The sequence below is a fragment of the Abrus precatorius genome, unplaced genomic scaffold (genome assembly GCF_003935025.1).
Source record: "Abrus precatorius isolate BTA unplaced genomic scaffold, Abrus_2018 Scaffold8, whole genome shotgun sequence".
NCBI lineage: Eukaryota > Viridiplantae > Streptophyta > Magnoliopsida > Fabales > Fabaceae > Abrus > Abrus precatorius.
The window spans coordinates 15,379,654-15,397,195 of record NW_020874428.1 but is presented as its reverse complement, the minus strand read 5'-3'; the positions used below and the strand labels follow the sequence as shown (position 1 = coordinate 15,397,195).

The 17,542-nt window shown below is 27.1% G+C and overlaps 1 protein-coding gene across 2 annotated transcripts; it reads left to right on the top strand.

Moving 5' to 3' along the window:
• The first annotated feature begins 6,993 nt into the window (after positions 1-6,993).
• LOC113874959 (amino acid permease 3-like) lies at positions 6,994-12,412 on the top strand. 2 transcript variants are annotated; one of them, XR_003506120.1, is made up of 8 exons: positions 6,994-7,167; positions 8,797-9,024; positions 9,292-9,525; positions 9,630-9,723; positions 9,815-10,029; positions 10,280-10,419; positions 10,521-11,460; positions 11,933-12,412. XR_003506120.1 is itself a non-coding variant. In XM_027513297.1 (6 exons), exons 1-6 carry the CDS (start codon positions 8,910-8,912, stop codon positions 11,172-11,174), a joined length of 1,452 nt encoding a protein of 483 aa, XP_027369098.1. In that variant the 5' UTR covers positions 8,477-8,909; the 3' UTR covers positions 11,175-11,416. The 2 variants fall into 2 exon arrangements, 1 of the variants encoding a protein (XP_027369098.1); XM_027513297.1 differs by lacking the exons at positions 6,994-7,167; positions 11,933-12,412 and having other exon boundaries at positions 8,477-9,024; positions 10,521-11,416.
• Positions 12,413-17,542: the final 5,130 nt, after the last annotated feature.

The window sequence follows — 17,542 nt, the reverse complement described above, 5'->3', positions numbered from 1 at the left end:
GCGCATTATAAGAAGTCTTCAAAACATCAAATTTAGAAGGAAGAGAGTCCAACACTTGCTAAACTAGAAAATCACTTCCTAGTTCTACTTTCATAGATTTCAACTTGTTGTACCAATTAGTGAGCTTCATAGCATGTTCACGAACACCAGATATACCATCATACCTAGTCTTTGTCAGCAATGAAAAATAATAAGCCTTCTTTTTCTTATCAAACTTCTTAAATTTCTTGCCCACTGACTCAAGAAACTCCTTAGCATTCTTCGTCTTAGGAATGTTATCTTTGATAGTCTTGTTCATAGTGAACTTCATAATCATCAGACATACTTTATTAGAATGAGTCCACTTATCATATTCTTTTCTAGCAGCAACAAAAGATTCATGTGTTGTTACTCTAGCAGCGGAAGATTCTAGCAGCAGGACAACAGTTACTTTGAAGTCGTTAGGAGTAAGGGATTTTTTTTGTTAATAACAAGATAGGTCAAGCCGCTCAACCTAATAATAATAACCATAAAACCATATCTACTAATAACTTTAATGTTATTATAAATAAGACCAGTAACAACAATTATTTATAATATAGACTAAATAACATAGTTCAATATTTTAACACTTAATTAATCTAAAATTAAATTAAAATTATATTAAAATTTGTTAGTTAGTTCACAAATAAAATAAAACAACTTACATGATATATACCTCGGAAGGTTATCTCTAATGGTATTCTTTTGTAAGGGTGAGATATTATTAATTATATTTAGATAAATTATCACAGATTTGTAAAAGAATATTATACGTTTATTTCATTAGTAAATAAATTTTTAGGACCAAAGCTTGAAGAGAAAATGTATGTAACGAGTGATTGGTGGTAGAATCACAATAAATCACTTTGCGTTCTCCTTTTCCTTTCTCTTTAATTTTACACTTTAAATTATTGCATATGTTACATATGCTAATTGCATTATTTTTTCTATTTCTATTAGTGCATATGCCGATAAAATTCAGTCTCAACATAGGAAAGATGTTTAAATACAATATAAGTGCATACTTTATTTGATTTAAATCCTATTATTTTCGGTTGAAAAATAATAATTTTTTAATTACCTCATATATTTAGGCAAGTTATAGACTTTATTTCTATTTTTGAATATAATAAATATAATAATTAATTTTCTAAATTTCCATTTTTATTCTTTGGTTTAATAAATGTTATATTATTTAATCCAATGTCTCCATTTTTAGGTGCAATCAACCTAATTCTTTAAGTCAGTTATCAATAGTTACTTAAAAAGAGATTAAGCGCATTAAGTGGTAACTAATTTTAAGGTAAGAAAAAGTGTATATATATGAAAATATATTGTCTTAAAAAAGTAATAAATGAATGTGAATTTTGAGTTTTTTTTTTTAATCATGATAACTCCTCCTTTATTTTTGGGTGAAAAATTATATATGATTTTATCAAAGCAACTTATAAGGATAAATTCATGACTTATTACTTGTATTTTCATCTCCTTACTTAATATCTTTTTCAAAACTTGAATTTCAATGTGGTTTGTTTTGTTTTTCTATTTTACTAACTTTTCCTTATTACATTTCAGAATTGACAAAATTAAGTCAAGATAAATTTCATGATAAGAGTTTAAATTAAAATTGACACCAAGAAAGACTATCTTTAGGTAAAAGAGAAATAATAAAGAAATAAAAAAGATCCAACATGCCTATACGTCATTCATTTTTTTTTAATTTACTTTGCATTATTTCCATTTTTTACTATATTTGTTAACTGTCATTTATTATATTTTTCAACACTACTTCTATTTTATTTTATAAAGAAACCTTTCCGAACTTAATTTGAGTAAATTCCTGTTATTTATTATATTTTATGTAAAATATATTAAACATCAAATTACTTTTTCCTTCTATTGTATGTGTCTTTGTATGGGATTTAATAATATATATCGACTTGTTTCTTTAGAAAGATATCTTAATAAGTTATAATCCAAGTTTCACTCGAACTCCGTAGGTCAATTGGGCTCACCGCATTGAAGTATTGTTTAAATTGTCCTTGCGGGTTTAGGGTTTATCTTTAGTCCCTTAGTAATATTTAAAAGTACACGTCTCTAGATTTTTCATATATCTATCAAAATATATGATTTGCTAATAAAATACTAAAGTGACAAATAGTCTTATTGACATCCTTAAAAATGTTCTAGAAAACACGATAAAAAATAGAGACTGAAAATAAAAAAACATATATGGACTGAAAAAATAGACACTAAATATATACACAGAGACTAAACATAAATAAACGAGAAAATTTTAATATTAAAAATTTGTTAAATTCTTTTGTTATTTTATTTTTTATACTCCATTTTATTTTTATATATTTCCTGTTTTCTTTCTTATTTAATTTGTATACGTATATCATCTTTACTCTTTAAATTAGTAATTATTTTTGACATTATTGAAGCATAATAATAATTTAGGTTATCATGTTAAAGTATCATTCATAATATTGTTATTTTAATTAAAATAAGCAGTATAAGATACAAAGTTTGTATATGTACAAGAGATTATTTAATGGTCGAGTCCACAACCAATCACATTATGTTATGTGTTAATTATTTTATAAAATTCACTTGTGTAAGTTTTTAATTGGTTGGGACTACTGTAATTTCAGACTATGCAAAAGTTTTTTCATATTGCATCAATACTTCGTTGTGTAATTTAATAATGCTTTTATATCGTTTAGTATAGTTCATGATTACTACTTAAAAGTATGCAAATTATATACGGATTTATAAATAAATTTTTAAAAATTTATTGATGAAATTTTAAAAGTTTATAGATAAATTTATAAATGAAAGAGTCGTTTGTAATTTTTTCAATCAATAAATAAAAATAAATTTTTGAAATTGTCTATATACAGACAGATAAATTTCTCTATAATCTGTCTGTAATATTTATTTTTATTTTTATTTTTTATTTTTATTTGTTTACATAATTATTCTTTGATGTTTTTAATTATCACAATTTGTAATATAATGAAATTATAAAATTTTAAATTAAAATTCAAAAATTATTTAAAAACTATTATATTAAAATGTCATTACAATTAAAGAAGCAAATATTCAAAGAAATTATGTCAAAAATAAAATAATACTTTTTTCGGTTCTTTTTATAAAAAAAATAAAATGGAGCATTTTTTTAATCTTTATTATAAGAAACAAATGATAGATTCAAGATGCATTAATTATTAAATTTTTTTTATACCATTCTTTTATTAACATCATTAAATATATAAATTACTAATTACACCATTTAATATCGTGAGTATTTTTTGAATAAAATTTATATTTATGAAAAACATAACTAATTTAATTATTTTCATTGATCTTGGAGATTTAGTCTTTTGTTTTTTATAAAAAGAAAGTAATGTCTATCACAAGTAGTCATTGTGGTCATCATTGGTAGGAACATCATCATCAATAGAAGAGGAGGAATATCGCATTGAGACAAAGACGGGTAGTGGAAGAGGTGTGGAGCTGTTTGTTCTCATGAGCTCGAAGTATGCATTCATCTGCATATGTTACTGTTACACCTCCCTCTCCATCCTTAATGCCACCTTTTTCTCTATCTTCTCTATTTTCTTGGCTCACTTTTTCTTCTATGCACTCTTCTTGGTCTTCCACATCTCCTCATTTGCTTCTCGAGCTCTTCATGTAGGACATGGACTTGAGTGCAAACCGTGTCTTTCACTTTCTCAAGTGCAAGAGAAAGGGCATCTCTGGTGACAAATGTAGGAGATATTGAGTCTATAAAGCGGCTCCCATGCTATAGATGCGACCTTTGTAAAGGTTGCCCACCCTTTCTAACCACATAGCATCCTCATCAATGGACTCTGGGTTATGAAAAGATACCTCTTCAAGCCTTTTAAGATAGTCATCCTACAATTTATTATAAATAATTATATACTAGCCTAAAAAAATATTTAATAAAGGTAAATAATGCATTCTAGTTTGTGGTACATCTTTATACTTACCACTTCTACAACCTCTTCTTGGTTTAAACCTAGGTTCTTCATAAAATTTGCAATTGGTCAATACAGCATTGTCTTTGTATTAATAAAGCATGTAACTTTTCAAACAATAATCAATTTTGACTTCTTTTAAATCAAGTTTGGAAACTAATTTTTTTTTTGTTTGGTAAAAGTCTTTTGGGATTTAGTCAAGTTGGAAAGTAAGCTCACTAATTAATGGAGCTCATTGAAATGAGCTCTGATTACTTTTTGACTCAATGCTTAATATTCTTACTACTAATGATAACTTTGAATGCACAAACTCATCCCATAAAGACTTGTTTGCTGCCTCTAAAAGGCTATAAAACCTTGCAGCCTCTCCATTAGATTCTTATTCAGCTTCAAAATCATGAAAAGTTCTTGATAACAACCATTACTTTCTTCCCAACTCATGTTACCTATATTCTCACCTAATTGCAATATACTTGAACTGCCTCTAACATAATCCATTCCAAACTGATTTTTCATATTAACTATTTTTCTATGTTCAATCCATATCTAATAATCAAGTTTATATCCAAATTTATACTCATCATACCTAATTGAATCAATATGCAAAAACTTTCTACATTTGCACTTAGAACATGGACACCTAATTTTTTAGTCAGTAATGAATTGTTACGAATTACAACAAACACATATAAATTCTTCAACACCCTCATAGAATTCATGTTTTATTACCTCTGTCCTGGGTGCAACCTATCATCATCTATGAAAGGCTTCTAAGAAACATCTCGATCAAGAACTATATAAACTTAATACAAGTTCACAATACTATGTCAACATTTTATTTTACATTACATAAAATTCTAATGTAAATTTCAGCAAAATCTCTCCTAATTTATAACATTTTCTTATGTACATTAACACTTAATACAAAAATATACATTCTCTTCACACATAAGCTATATTTTATATAAAAATATATTAATAAATAAATCATAAATATACACATCTCAGTCATAAACCGTTCTAGGACGCATCCCCTTGTAACTTCATAACATGCATAATTTACAATCTTCATAAACAGTCCCACAGCAAACAATAATCATGTTTGGGGAAAGACTTTTACTTCCATTCCCTCAGTCATACAATCTCCCGTCCTACAACTCTATCTAAAAAAACATAAATATTTATTCTTCATCAAAAATTGAATAATTAAACCAATTAAAAGTGAGAGTATCGTACTAGGAATGCAATGATGCAAATTGTTTTCCAAATGGATGCTTTAACCACTAGTAAGAGCAAAAGAATTGAATATCCTAGAGAGAGGGAGATGAGAGAGAGAGACAAGAAATTATCGAAAGTGAGGGAGAAGAAAGAGAAGGCACAGTTTTGATGTTTCACACATTACAAATGAATTTTTCTGTCTGTAATTGGTTTAATAAAATGGAATGTTAAATCTGTTTGTAAATCCACTAAATGTAGTTATAGATAAAAAAAAAATCATTTGTAACAAGCTATATGAAGAGTAAAACAAAATTCAAATTACAAACAAATTTTTCTGTTTATAATTTTCTTTCAAAAATTCTCGCTTCAATTTTAAATTACCAACAAAAAATCTTGTCTATTATTTTTGTCTCTAATGTGATACTCCAAATAGCCAGCTATTTACAGATGAAATTTATAGATAAATTTTTATGTCTCTTTTATAGACAAATTTACAAACAATTTTTTTAAAAAATAAAAAAAAATGATTTTTTTGTCTATAATACAGACAAAAAAAATCTATCTGTAAAATTTGTCTATATTTTGCATGTTTCTAGTAGTGGATTCTAGAATATAGGAAAATACTTTTCAAACATTAAAATGGGATATTAAATATTACCAAAAATTGGTTATTTGTTAAGAAATAAACTTTCAAGTGTTAAAATTATTTTTATTAATGTAACTTTTGTCTAACCAAAATTTAAGTGTGTATCAACATTGATGATATATACTATCTATCAGTATTTTATTTTAACAAAATTATTAATATAATACATCGTACTGTTAATACAAATTTATAATATCTACACTAATAGTTGGATTTATTTTAGACATTAAGAAGGTAGTTTTAAATTTTGATAATTTTTATTTATTAATAAACGATAATTGTTTATTATAAAAATGTTGTTTCTTCTATTTATGGGCTGTATTTCTATATTTATTATATATATATATATATATATATATATATATGTATGTATTAGATTGATTTTTATATTCAAATAATGGAACTTGTCGAATATAATTGAAAACATTTTCAAGTACCTCATAAAAGTCTTTTCTGTTTTTATTATATTTGTGTAAAAATACTGAGTTATGCCCTTATATTTTATAGATTGGTATATTTAAAGTGGTTAGTAATGGTACATTTGAAGTTCACAGTTGCTAAGGGATTGATTCTCTCTTAATCAGCCAATTAAAGAAGAAAAGATGATATAGTAATAGTAAATTAAATTAAATTGGGTATTAGTCAGACGAAATTATAGACATCTTTAAAGATACTGCCAAGAAACTTTCGCTAATAACCTTTCTTTCCTCAGTTATTGGGACCTGAAGATAAGAATTAGATGCCCCATGTCCACCAATGATGGGAGTTTCAGTATGTATTTTCCTATTGAGGAGAACCATTAGCCCTTATTTATTGACTCTTTTAAGACCACAATGTTGAAAAAAAAAAAAAAGAAACAATTTTGACTGAAATAATTGATAAATATGCTTGCTGTGTATCACTTTTTTAGGCAATTCATTCAATTCTGATAATGAATAATAAAGGAACCTTATTCTCATTCAGTAAGGGTGGATGATAGCTCTGCACACGAGAATTTTTTTTCTAGGGTGATCCTTTAAAGAGATAGATAATAATATTTTGTAGGCTCTATAACACATTGTGTTCCACTATATAAGGTAGATAGTGTAGTTCAAGAGAAGCACACCAGCTACGTATCTAAGTAATACCGTAGCCTCTATTCTATTCTAGCAAAAATATTAGTGTATATATAGCTGCGGCTGTTGCAATTTGCTATGCTATTTATATTGCATCTAATTTAAAGTAAAGTTCTGAAACAGCGAAGCATAAGAAAGAGAGAGAGCCCTGAAGCTGAAGGTATGAGAGTTGTCAACCTTCAATTTCAGTTAATTTGTGAAGCAATTATTATTGGTTTTGGCTTTTGGTACAGTTGCATTGTGTTTGAAACATTTGATAGAAACTTTTCAGTAAAGAAAAGTGAAAAAGGCTTAGATAAGTTTGCATCTAAGCTCTACATGTGTCATTAGACATCAATTCTTTCATGAGTGTAATTAGTATCAATTTTTCACTAATAATTCGATGTATTATTATATTATTTTCTTGGTAATACATTAAAGGAAACAAAAAAATGTCTTTGTCAAAACTATATGTGGAGACCGAAGGAATAATAATAATAATAATAATGTAATCTAAGGCTATATTTGAATTGACAAAAGGATAGAATGAAATAGACACTGATACTAATTTTATCAAATGATTTGAAATGTTTAAAATAGGATCAAATGGAATAGAATATTTCATACGATAACCTTATATTAAGGAAGATAAAAGTATTTATTAACCTAGTACACAGACTCACGGAGGCACAACACAAGCAGCAGTTACTTGTTACAAACTATCATGTAGTGTCCAAATTAAGCTTTTCTACTTTGTGTTCAGCAGTAGCCTAAGATAGGCATAGTTTCATTAATTAGGCGATAATGGTCATTAAAAAATTAATTTTATAACATTTGAAGCAAGACACTTTATTTATGTCCTTTTCAATTTCCAAGAATATTTTAAAAAATAAATTATATATAATATTGTATCTATTATATATTTAAAATTACAAAACCGAAACAATATCCCCAAAAGAAGAGAATAAAAGAAAAAAAAAACACAAAATGAGAATGAAACCGAGTTGAGAAGGTAGGAAAGTGGCCAAAATAGTTGTAAGCGAAATTTTTCATATTCAATACAAAGTTAGCACAGTGGCCGGTGAGGGGAGCCACACACGGTTTGCGTCAGAAGAGTGTCTAAATCGAGGAGCTAGCCAACACGTCACTTTACGTGTAGAATCTACCTCTCTCATGTCAAATCTTAGGAATTAATTTAATTTATATTAAAAATTACCAACAAAGTTATAAATATGAATTAATATAATTTTGAGAAAAAAGGTTTACTACCAAGATACCTAATTTAATTTTGTATTCACATAACAACCCGTTGAAAATGGTCAAATTTGACTGAATATATTTCCCAATAATCACTTTTTGAACTCTATGGTATCGCGTGGCATGTGGGGCTGCAACTGCACCCATTAGTCCAAATATTTCTTCTTCCTAGTGGTAACGCCACTCTCTTCGTCCCAACACCTATTTATACCCCACACACACCTTGTTCCTTGCACCACCCCTAAATCAATTTCTTCACAACTTGGAAAACGTTGTCTCAACTCTGAAGACCCTCACATCACATAAACTCACCAGTTTCTCTTTTCTGAGACTCACTAAAGGGGTGTGTGTGTGAAACTCAACTTGTGGCAGAACACGAGAAATTTTTTGTTAAACTTTCTCACAAAAGTCACCGCCACATAACAACCCTTATGTCTATCTATTCATAAACTTGAGCAACACCCATCTTGTTTTTTCTGCTGCATAATTTCAAAACATCTTTTATTTTATACATGTTATATGATTGATCATAATTGACAATCCTACACAACAGTGTGCACGAGCAACATCCGAGACTGGGATATTAGAATTTGAGTGCTGACTCTGAAGCCTAACTTGGGTTGGTCTCTCTCTCTCTCACACTCACACGCTTTGTGCCATAACACGATGACTGAGAACGGTGGCAGCAAGAATCATCAACAATCATTTGAAATCTCCGTTGACATGATTCCACAGGGAGGTTCCAAGTGCTATGATGACGATGGACGCCTCAAACGAACTGGTAATCAATTATCCGCTAAACATTAAAGTTCACTCCAAATTCATTTCATGTTTAGCAATACTTATAGTTTTGTTTACTTATAAAATTGTTAAAAAATAATGATTTTTTTTCATACACATTTAACCAGAATATGTACTTATTTAGATATGATTTTATTATTATTAAGTTTTTGATAATCGACTTTATTTAATAAAATAATGTTTTGTTGTTACTTGTCGTTGAATATTACTCTTTAGTGACACTCCCACTTTGTGTTTGAGAAAACAGGCACTGTGTGGACTGCAAGTGCTCACATAATAACCGCTGTTATTGGTTCTGGGGTGTTGTCTTTGGCATGGGCCATAGCTCAGCTTGGTTGGGTAGCTGGTCCTTCTGTTATGGTTCTCTTCTCTTTTGTCACCTACTATGCCTCCACTCTTCTCTCTGCTTGTTACCGTTCTGGTGACCAAGTTAGTGGCAAGAGAAACTACACTTACACGGATGCTGTTAGATCGTACCTTGGTATGTATGCTAAACAAATGAAAATTGTTTTTAGTAAAAAAAATTTGGGTGCTTATGTTTTCAAAATTTCAATCTTGGGTAATTTTGTGGATATGTTTGTGCAGGTGGTGTTAAGGTCAAGTTCTGTGGGTTGGTTCAGTATGCAAATCTTTTTGGAGTTGGAATTGGGTACACTATAGCAGCTTCTATAAGCATGATGTGAGTTTTGAAATTCTTGGTAATATTGTTGTGTGCAAGAAGTGCAAGGAAAATGTGCTGATTGGGCTGTTTTGGGTTTTTGATCGAACAGGGCAATTAAAAGGTCTAATTGTTTTCATAGTAGCGGAGGGAAAAATCCATGCCATATGAATAGCAATGTTTACATGATTTCTTTTGGTATTGCGGAAATTATTTTCTCCCAAATTCCAGACTTCCATGAGTTATGGTGGCTCTCTATTGTAGCTGCTGTTATGTCCTTCACGTACTCAACTATTGGGCTTGGCCTTGGTATTGGCAAAGTTATAGGTATGATATCTTTTAAGCATCCAAAAATAATATCTTTTTATTAGAAAATAAAATATTTTTTATATTAAAAATTAAAGATTTTTTAATAAAATTTTATTATTATTAATTATTTAAATTTAGCCGTAAGAAGTGAAGTTAACATGAATTGAAGTTATTTAAATTTTACTATTATTATTATTATTATTATTATTTCTTTGTTTGAGAATTAAATAACTGGGCAGAAATTTGACATGAATTGGACACGTAACAGAAAACAGAAGAGTTAGAGGAAGCCTAACTGGTATAAGTATTGGAACTGTGACACAAACCCAAAAGGTTTGGAGAAGCTTTCAAGCTCTTGGAAACATAGCATTTGCCTACTCCTACTCAATGATCCTTATAGAAATTCAGGTACAATTAATTTTACTAAACTTTTTGTGACACTCACATGACCCTATATTATTAATTTAAATTAAAGTCTCAACTAAAATGGTGATTATGTTATGAAACAGGATACAATTAAAGCCCCTCCATCAGAGTCAAAAACAATGAAGAAGGCTACTTTTATCAGTGTTGTAGTGACAACCCTTTTCTACATGCTTTGTGGTTGTTTCGGCTATGCTGCTTTTGGAGACGCAAGCCCTGGAAACCTTCTCACTGGTTTTGGCTTCTATAACCCATTTTGGCTCCTTGACATAGCCAATGCTGCAATTGTAATTCACCTTGTTGGTGCATACCAAGTTTACTGCCAACCCCTTTTCTCATTTGTTGAAAAAGTAGCAGCCGAAAGATACCCAAATAGTGATTTTGTGAACAAAGACATTTTAGTGCCAATCCCTGGTTTCAAACCCTTTAGACTCAACTTCTTCAGATTGGTTTGGAGGACAATTTTTGTGATCATAACCACTATAATATCCATGCTCCTACCATTCTTCAATGACATTGTGGGGCTTATTGGAGCTATTGGATTTTGGCCTCTTACTGTGTATTTCCCTGTGGAGATGTATATAGTACAAAAGAAAATACCAAAGTGGAGCTTAAAGTGGATATGCCTACAAATGCTTAGTGTTGCTTGCCTCATAATTACAATAGCAGCTGCAGCAGGTTCTGTAGCTGGAGTTATTGTTGATCTTCAAACTTACAAGCCATTCCATAACAGCTACTAGTTGAGTTGGATTACTTAGTGATCACCATTATCAATGATTTCATTAGCAATTAGTAAAAAAAAAAATTAAATTCTTGCTCATATGAAATCTATAGGAAGGTGGTCTTGTGTATTGCGTAGTCGCCTTGTATTTTCTATTTCTCTTACTTTGTAACTTGCTCTCTATTCCGAGTTTCCAATGAGAAATGGAGGAAATTAAGCAAAAGCTTTCAAAATTTCAAAGCTTTTCTGTAGCTAAGTTTGTGAGACTCTGACTCGAGCACTTGTCCTTCACACTTTATACCCTGGTAAGTCTTTTTATAGAATTGGCTATCATTCAATTAAAATAAAAATTAAAGATAAATTGTATGATAATTTTAAAATTTAATAAATATTAGAAATTTAAAAGCTGAATTTTTATTATTATTAATTATAAATAGTTTATGATATGGAATATGACTAAATTAAAGAAATAAGTTTTTTAAAATGATAAATAAATTATAAATTAAAATTAAAATTGAATTAGAAGATACGAAGAATGCAAAAAAAAAAAAAAATTCACCTGATGTAATGAGAAAAATTACTCTTAAAATTATTTAAGATAATTTTTAAAATTATTATAATTTAAATATGACATTTTTAACAAATGTAATATAAAAATAAAAAAATTTAGTAGATTGCTGATAAGTCTGTAATTAGGCCATATTTTACAATTCATATATTTATATTTGACCTTTATTTTATTTGGTGTTTACACTAATTTATATATTAATTATACAGTTTGGCATAAAGAGGTCGTAAGTATACTTTGGGTGCGTTTTTATGCCCAAATTGATAGAAGATTAGAATTTCGCAGCAGTCAGAATGCCCAGACCCTTCCAACAAGCACGGGGTGCTTTGAGCCCATGTACGGTCGTGCTCAAGGCCTTGCACTGCCGTGCTTATCTGTTGGAAGTCCAATTATGAAGAGTCTTTAGGGTTTTCAAACCCTATTAAAAAGGAGATCTCAAGCATTGTAAAAGAGGACCGTTTTGACACTTCTCATCTCCTTTCTTGTGCACAGAATCCTTGACATATGTTTGGCGGGACTTAAAGCTTCGAGCAATCCTATTTGAAGACCGAGAACTCATCTCATTCTAGTTTACTTTTCTTTATGACTTTATTTATGATTATTTTAGTTCTTTTCTTTAGTATGAGTAACTAAGTCCATAGTTAGGGCTATAGAAACTATTGTTCATGAATTTATGAGGTTTTGACGTTTGAATCTAAATTTGAATTCCGTTCTGTGATTAGATTTTATCTTATTGCACTTCTCTCTTAATCATAATTAATTATATCGTCAGGCGACCGTACCTCGGTTAATTAATAGATCTATAGGGTAAAACGAGACAAAGGATTAGGTGAACCAAACTAATCTTTCTCTTTTAATCGTTATTAAATTAACAAGTTCACAGGTTCTTTAAGCTTTCTCAAAATGATGTCTTGCATGACCATTGGAGATGTTAATTTAGATAAAAGAATATTAATGTTGCATGACCATTAGGTATTAATAGTATTCGTATGAATGATTGGTAATCACAAAGAAATCGGATTTAGAGTTAAACAAAAAAATAACATAAAGGATTGAATCGAAAAATTCACATGTCCTAGGTTTCTCTCCGATAAATTTAACCAAGACGTGCATTGTATTTCTTACTCTTAGTCTTATAATTGATTTTATAAATTCTTGTTTTTAACTAATCTCGTATCTTTGAAGCTTAAATAATTAAATTAGGAAATTCTTAGTAATTGGAAATCAATCCTTGTGGGACGATATTTCAAGAACTTAATTTAAGAACCCTTTATTACTTCTCGATGGGTACACTTGTCCTCCAAATAATTACGATGTAAGATTGAAAAAATTAAATTATAGATAGACATGCACTTTAATTTTTAGAAATGAAAAAATAACACTGTGTTTGGTTTTTATTTTCAATGAAATCAAAAAATAGAAGAGAAAATATGTTTAGTTAAATTTTAGAAAATATTTTTAAAATCTAACTAAAAATGAAAAACATTTGTTTCTAAACTTATCTTTGAAAATAGGAAAACTTAAAAATCTGAAGAATAAAATGTAATGGTATCGTCATAAATATTATTCAATTTTAATTATATTTATATATTTATCAGTTTTGCTTTACAGTTGAATTTTTTCACTCAATTGTACGTTTCTCTTTGTGTTTCTTGTTTAGGTACTGTTTGTCATAAGTAACTCCTTTATTTTGTTTCATATTTCTTTTTCACATTTGTTCCTCTTTCTTTTCTTCTTTTTTCTTTTTTTTTTCATAATTTTTTTATTTTTATTGAAATACAGTGATAAATTTTTTATTTTTACTATTCTTGCAAGCTTGTTTATATATTTTTTGTCTCTATTTTTTATTTTTTTTAAAATTTTATATAATTTTTATCATTAAAAATTTGATGGACATTATTATTTTTTATATCTCTTCATATGGATTTTTCAATTTTTGTATAATATAGATACCATCCTCTAAGTTGCAAAAATATATTTAGAAATTTTCATAAATATTATAATTTTTATTATTGAATCATCATTCATCTTTTAAACAAAATACTTTTCACGGGAGGAAAGCTGTGGTAACATAAAATGTTTTGGTGTCGTGTGATTTTGATATGCTAATTTATAATATTTGTTTATTCTGGGTGGGAAGTGACGTTATATGATGCAAGAATATTTTTAGAAGCTTTAAATTCTAAAAATAATTTTTCAAAATCAGTAGAGGTATTATTTTTCCTTTAACTTTTTAAATAATAATATTTTTTATTTTCTTAACACTTTTTATGTTATTTAATTATTTTTATTGTTTATAAGTCAAATTTATCTTATTAACTTTCGATTTTCGAATATGTAAGGCTATCTTGCACCATTTTAAAGATAAAAATATTATTTACATGATTTTTAATTTTGAAGTTGATGCCAAATTATCCAAATAGAAGATAAATATTAATTCCAATTTCATGTTACATTATACATAATTTTATTAGAATGCAACATTGTTAAGATAGACTTTTGATCAATTTGTCACAGAAAATTTAATTATAGATGAACGAAGTTCAACAGTAAAAGAGGAAGGTGTCAATATTAATACTAATCAAACTACTGAAATAGCATAAGTTTGAAAAATAATTATAAATTAAATATAAAAAATTTGAAAAAAATTTATAATTAATAGTTATGTTTAAGAATAACGATTCTAATATATATTATACATTAAAACTGAAGCTTATAATTAAATAGTGACTTTTATTATTATCTTAATCTTTCATGTTGTATTACAGTGATATGTACAAGATTTAAAAATATTACATATTGCACCATTCATTCACTTGTTACTTCATATTCGCATACCATATATGCTATTTTTTATTTTTAAAATATTAAAAATTATTTATCTATATATTATATTATTTTATAATTTTTACATATTTTATTTTTATAAACTAATAAATAAATTTAAAAATTCACATTTATACTCTTTCCTTATTTTTTATATTATAACACTTGCAGTTGCTATTTAAATTTTTTAAATATTTACAATTTAATAATAATTTTTGGAACATAGAGTATATATACGCATTATTAAAATACCCATAATTAAATAAAATAAATTTGAGAAGAGTATACACTTTTTAATTTTTTAAATTTATTTTATTAAAAATAATAAATATATACAAGATTAATAATTTTATATTAAAAAAATTTGTGCATCACATAAGGTTTAAATTATAGGTATATGTATGTTTTTACTATTTTTGAGTCTTAAGGCAAAATATTGATAGTATTTAAATTTATTAAATAAATAGTGAATAAAATTAGCATTAATAAAGATATATATTATAAAATTTTTATAGTGAAATTTTTTTATTAATAAAAAGTTAATGGTTAATTTTAAACTTTATGTAAATAAATAAAATCAGACAATAAAAACAGGAATTGTTTTCGGAAATGTAATATTAAAACGAAAAATTTTAGTAGATTATGATGTAAAAATTGAAAAGATTAAATTATAGGGAGATATAATTTTTGTCAGTAAGGTAATTTTTAGAGGTGACAAAAGAAATTATTCAGTTTGAAGGTTGCTTCGGATGAAATTATAGGTAGATATATATATTTAGTAGTTGAGTGGACCTCATGAAGAGCACAATTCAATTCTCATATGATGTCTCAAAAGTCAAAATGTATCTATAATTTGCCTCCAAAGGCTCCAATACAGAGTACAGGGAAATATATACATATTTATATTTAAGCTTAAATGTAAAATGAAGAGAGTGCTTTTTGAGGTGAACCGCATGGCCTAGATAAGCATGCACCGTTGAAAGTGCAAAATAGAAAAGGACAAATGAACCGTTTTCAATTTATGCGAGTATTATATACAACTAGAAATTTGAAAGTGGTTCATCTTTTGAAGAGTGATAGGTAGGGTATTGATGATAAATTGGTTGAGACATTTATAGCAATTTCAATATGTGCAATGCATCATTAATAAGCAACTTTTCTCACGCAGAACCTCAGCATCTTTTGGACCATTCTTTTTTAAACTCTACCTCCACACCACATGTTTATGTTCATAACAACATGTGAGACGTAGCACTACTTATATTAATTAAGAACTCTCAAGAGATTAATGTTAGTAATACCAATTAATAATACCATACCAATTAATAATACCATTTAAATTTCTTTCTCCTTATGAAATAAATGGATCAAGCTTTTTCTTTTAATATTGGCTTTAATTGAAATGCCACCAAATGTGTAAAATAACATAACTTATAGGAAGTAATATCAACTGGCTTTGGCATGTGTGCGAATGAGATCCTTGAAACGTGGAAGAAGGGGTAGTGGAAAGTTGTTGTAGGTAGGAAGTGGTGGACCCTTCGTCATATTCTTGTTTATCTTTTTTCTTTTTAAATTATAAAATTTATAAATTGTTATATAAATAAAAAATTATAAAATTTATAATAAATATTTTAGAGATTATTAAAAAGATATTTTAGCTAATTAACTGCATAAACTTTATATTAACAACGTATTAAAAATTTATAAAAGAAAAAAATAATAAAATTTTATTAACCTTAACCCACAGAATTAAGAATAAATAGTTATTAATAATAAAATTTTATTAAAAAAGTATTTATTATATTTTTATAATTTTAATATAATAACTGTATATTTTTTATAATAATTTTTTATTTATGGAAGCTTAAATTCAGTCTAACAAAAATTTAAAATAATATATCAAAATGAAACTTTATTTTCATGTCAAAATCTAATGAATGAAAGTGGGTTAGTAGATGATAATGGTAGGAAGTTTCTGATTTCTATAGTTTTTGAGTTTTGACTATAAATAAGTGGTAGGAACATGTGAGTTGCTTATAAAGAAGTAGACAATTCTATATATTTATTTGTAGTGGAGAACTAAAGAAAAACTCCGAAGAGCACGGAAAAACAAAGATTCTGGGTTTAGTGTAGAACCCACAACAAATCAAATGATGACTTGCGGCAAAGACAGAAAAACAAAGAAAATTTTAGTACAGTTTTAACGGACTTTTCTTTCAACCATTAATGCATCCTAATTAGTCAATTATTAAAAAGGATGTTATTTGCAGTGTTCTTAAATTTGAAAGGGATTATGATTATTTTAATATTTTAAAAATTAAAAAATATTTTTATTTTTATACAATGAATTACTGACAGTCCCTATCTATTATACATATTTTATATAATATCAGTGATATTATTTTATGTGAAAAGAAATAAAATATCTTTTTAATCTTCATAGCACCATAAAATTTATTTATTAAAAATCAATCCCATGTATTCTTGGCGGTAAAACCATGCAAAAGGTTAAATTTTAATAAGTAGTCAGAAAAAAAATTTAGATGCTTTGGATTCACGTTAAAAGTAAATAAACATAGCAAAAGTTATAACTAATATTAAGGTAAACTTCAATTCATCTAACTTTTATAAAATTATTTAAAGAAGTATATAATTTTTAAAAGTTATTTATCAATATTATTTTTATTATTTTTAAAAAATAATTTACCTTTCACATATTCAAAACCTTACTTACATATGTTATTTTTGTTAATTTTTGTTCTGTTCACTTTTATGGTAATCCTATTTAAAAATATAAAATAATTTATAAAAAGAATGTTAAGGAGATATCATATGATTTAATGGGAAATAATTTTATTAAGGATTCAAAATTATATTAAAGAGATTGATAGTATTTATAAAAATAAAAATATAGGGAAATACTATATGACTTGATGGAGAATAAAATAATTCGTACAAATAATCCTCTTCGAAATTAAGAACTCAAATTTATC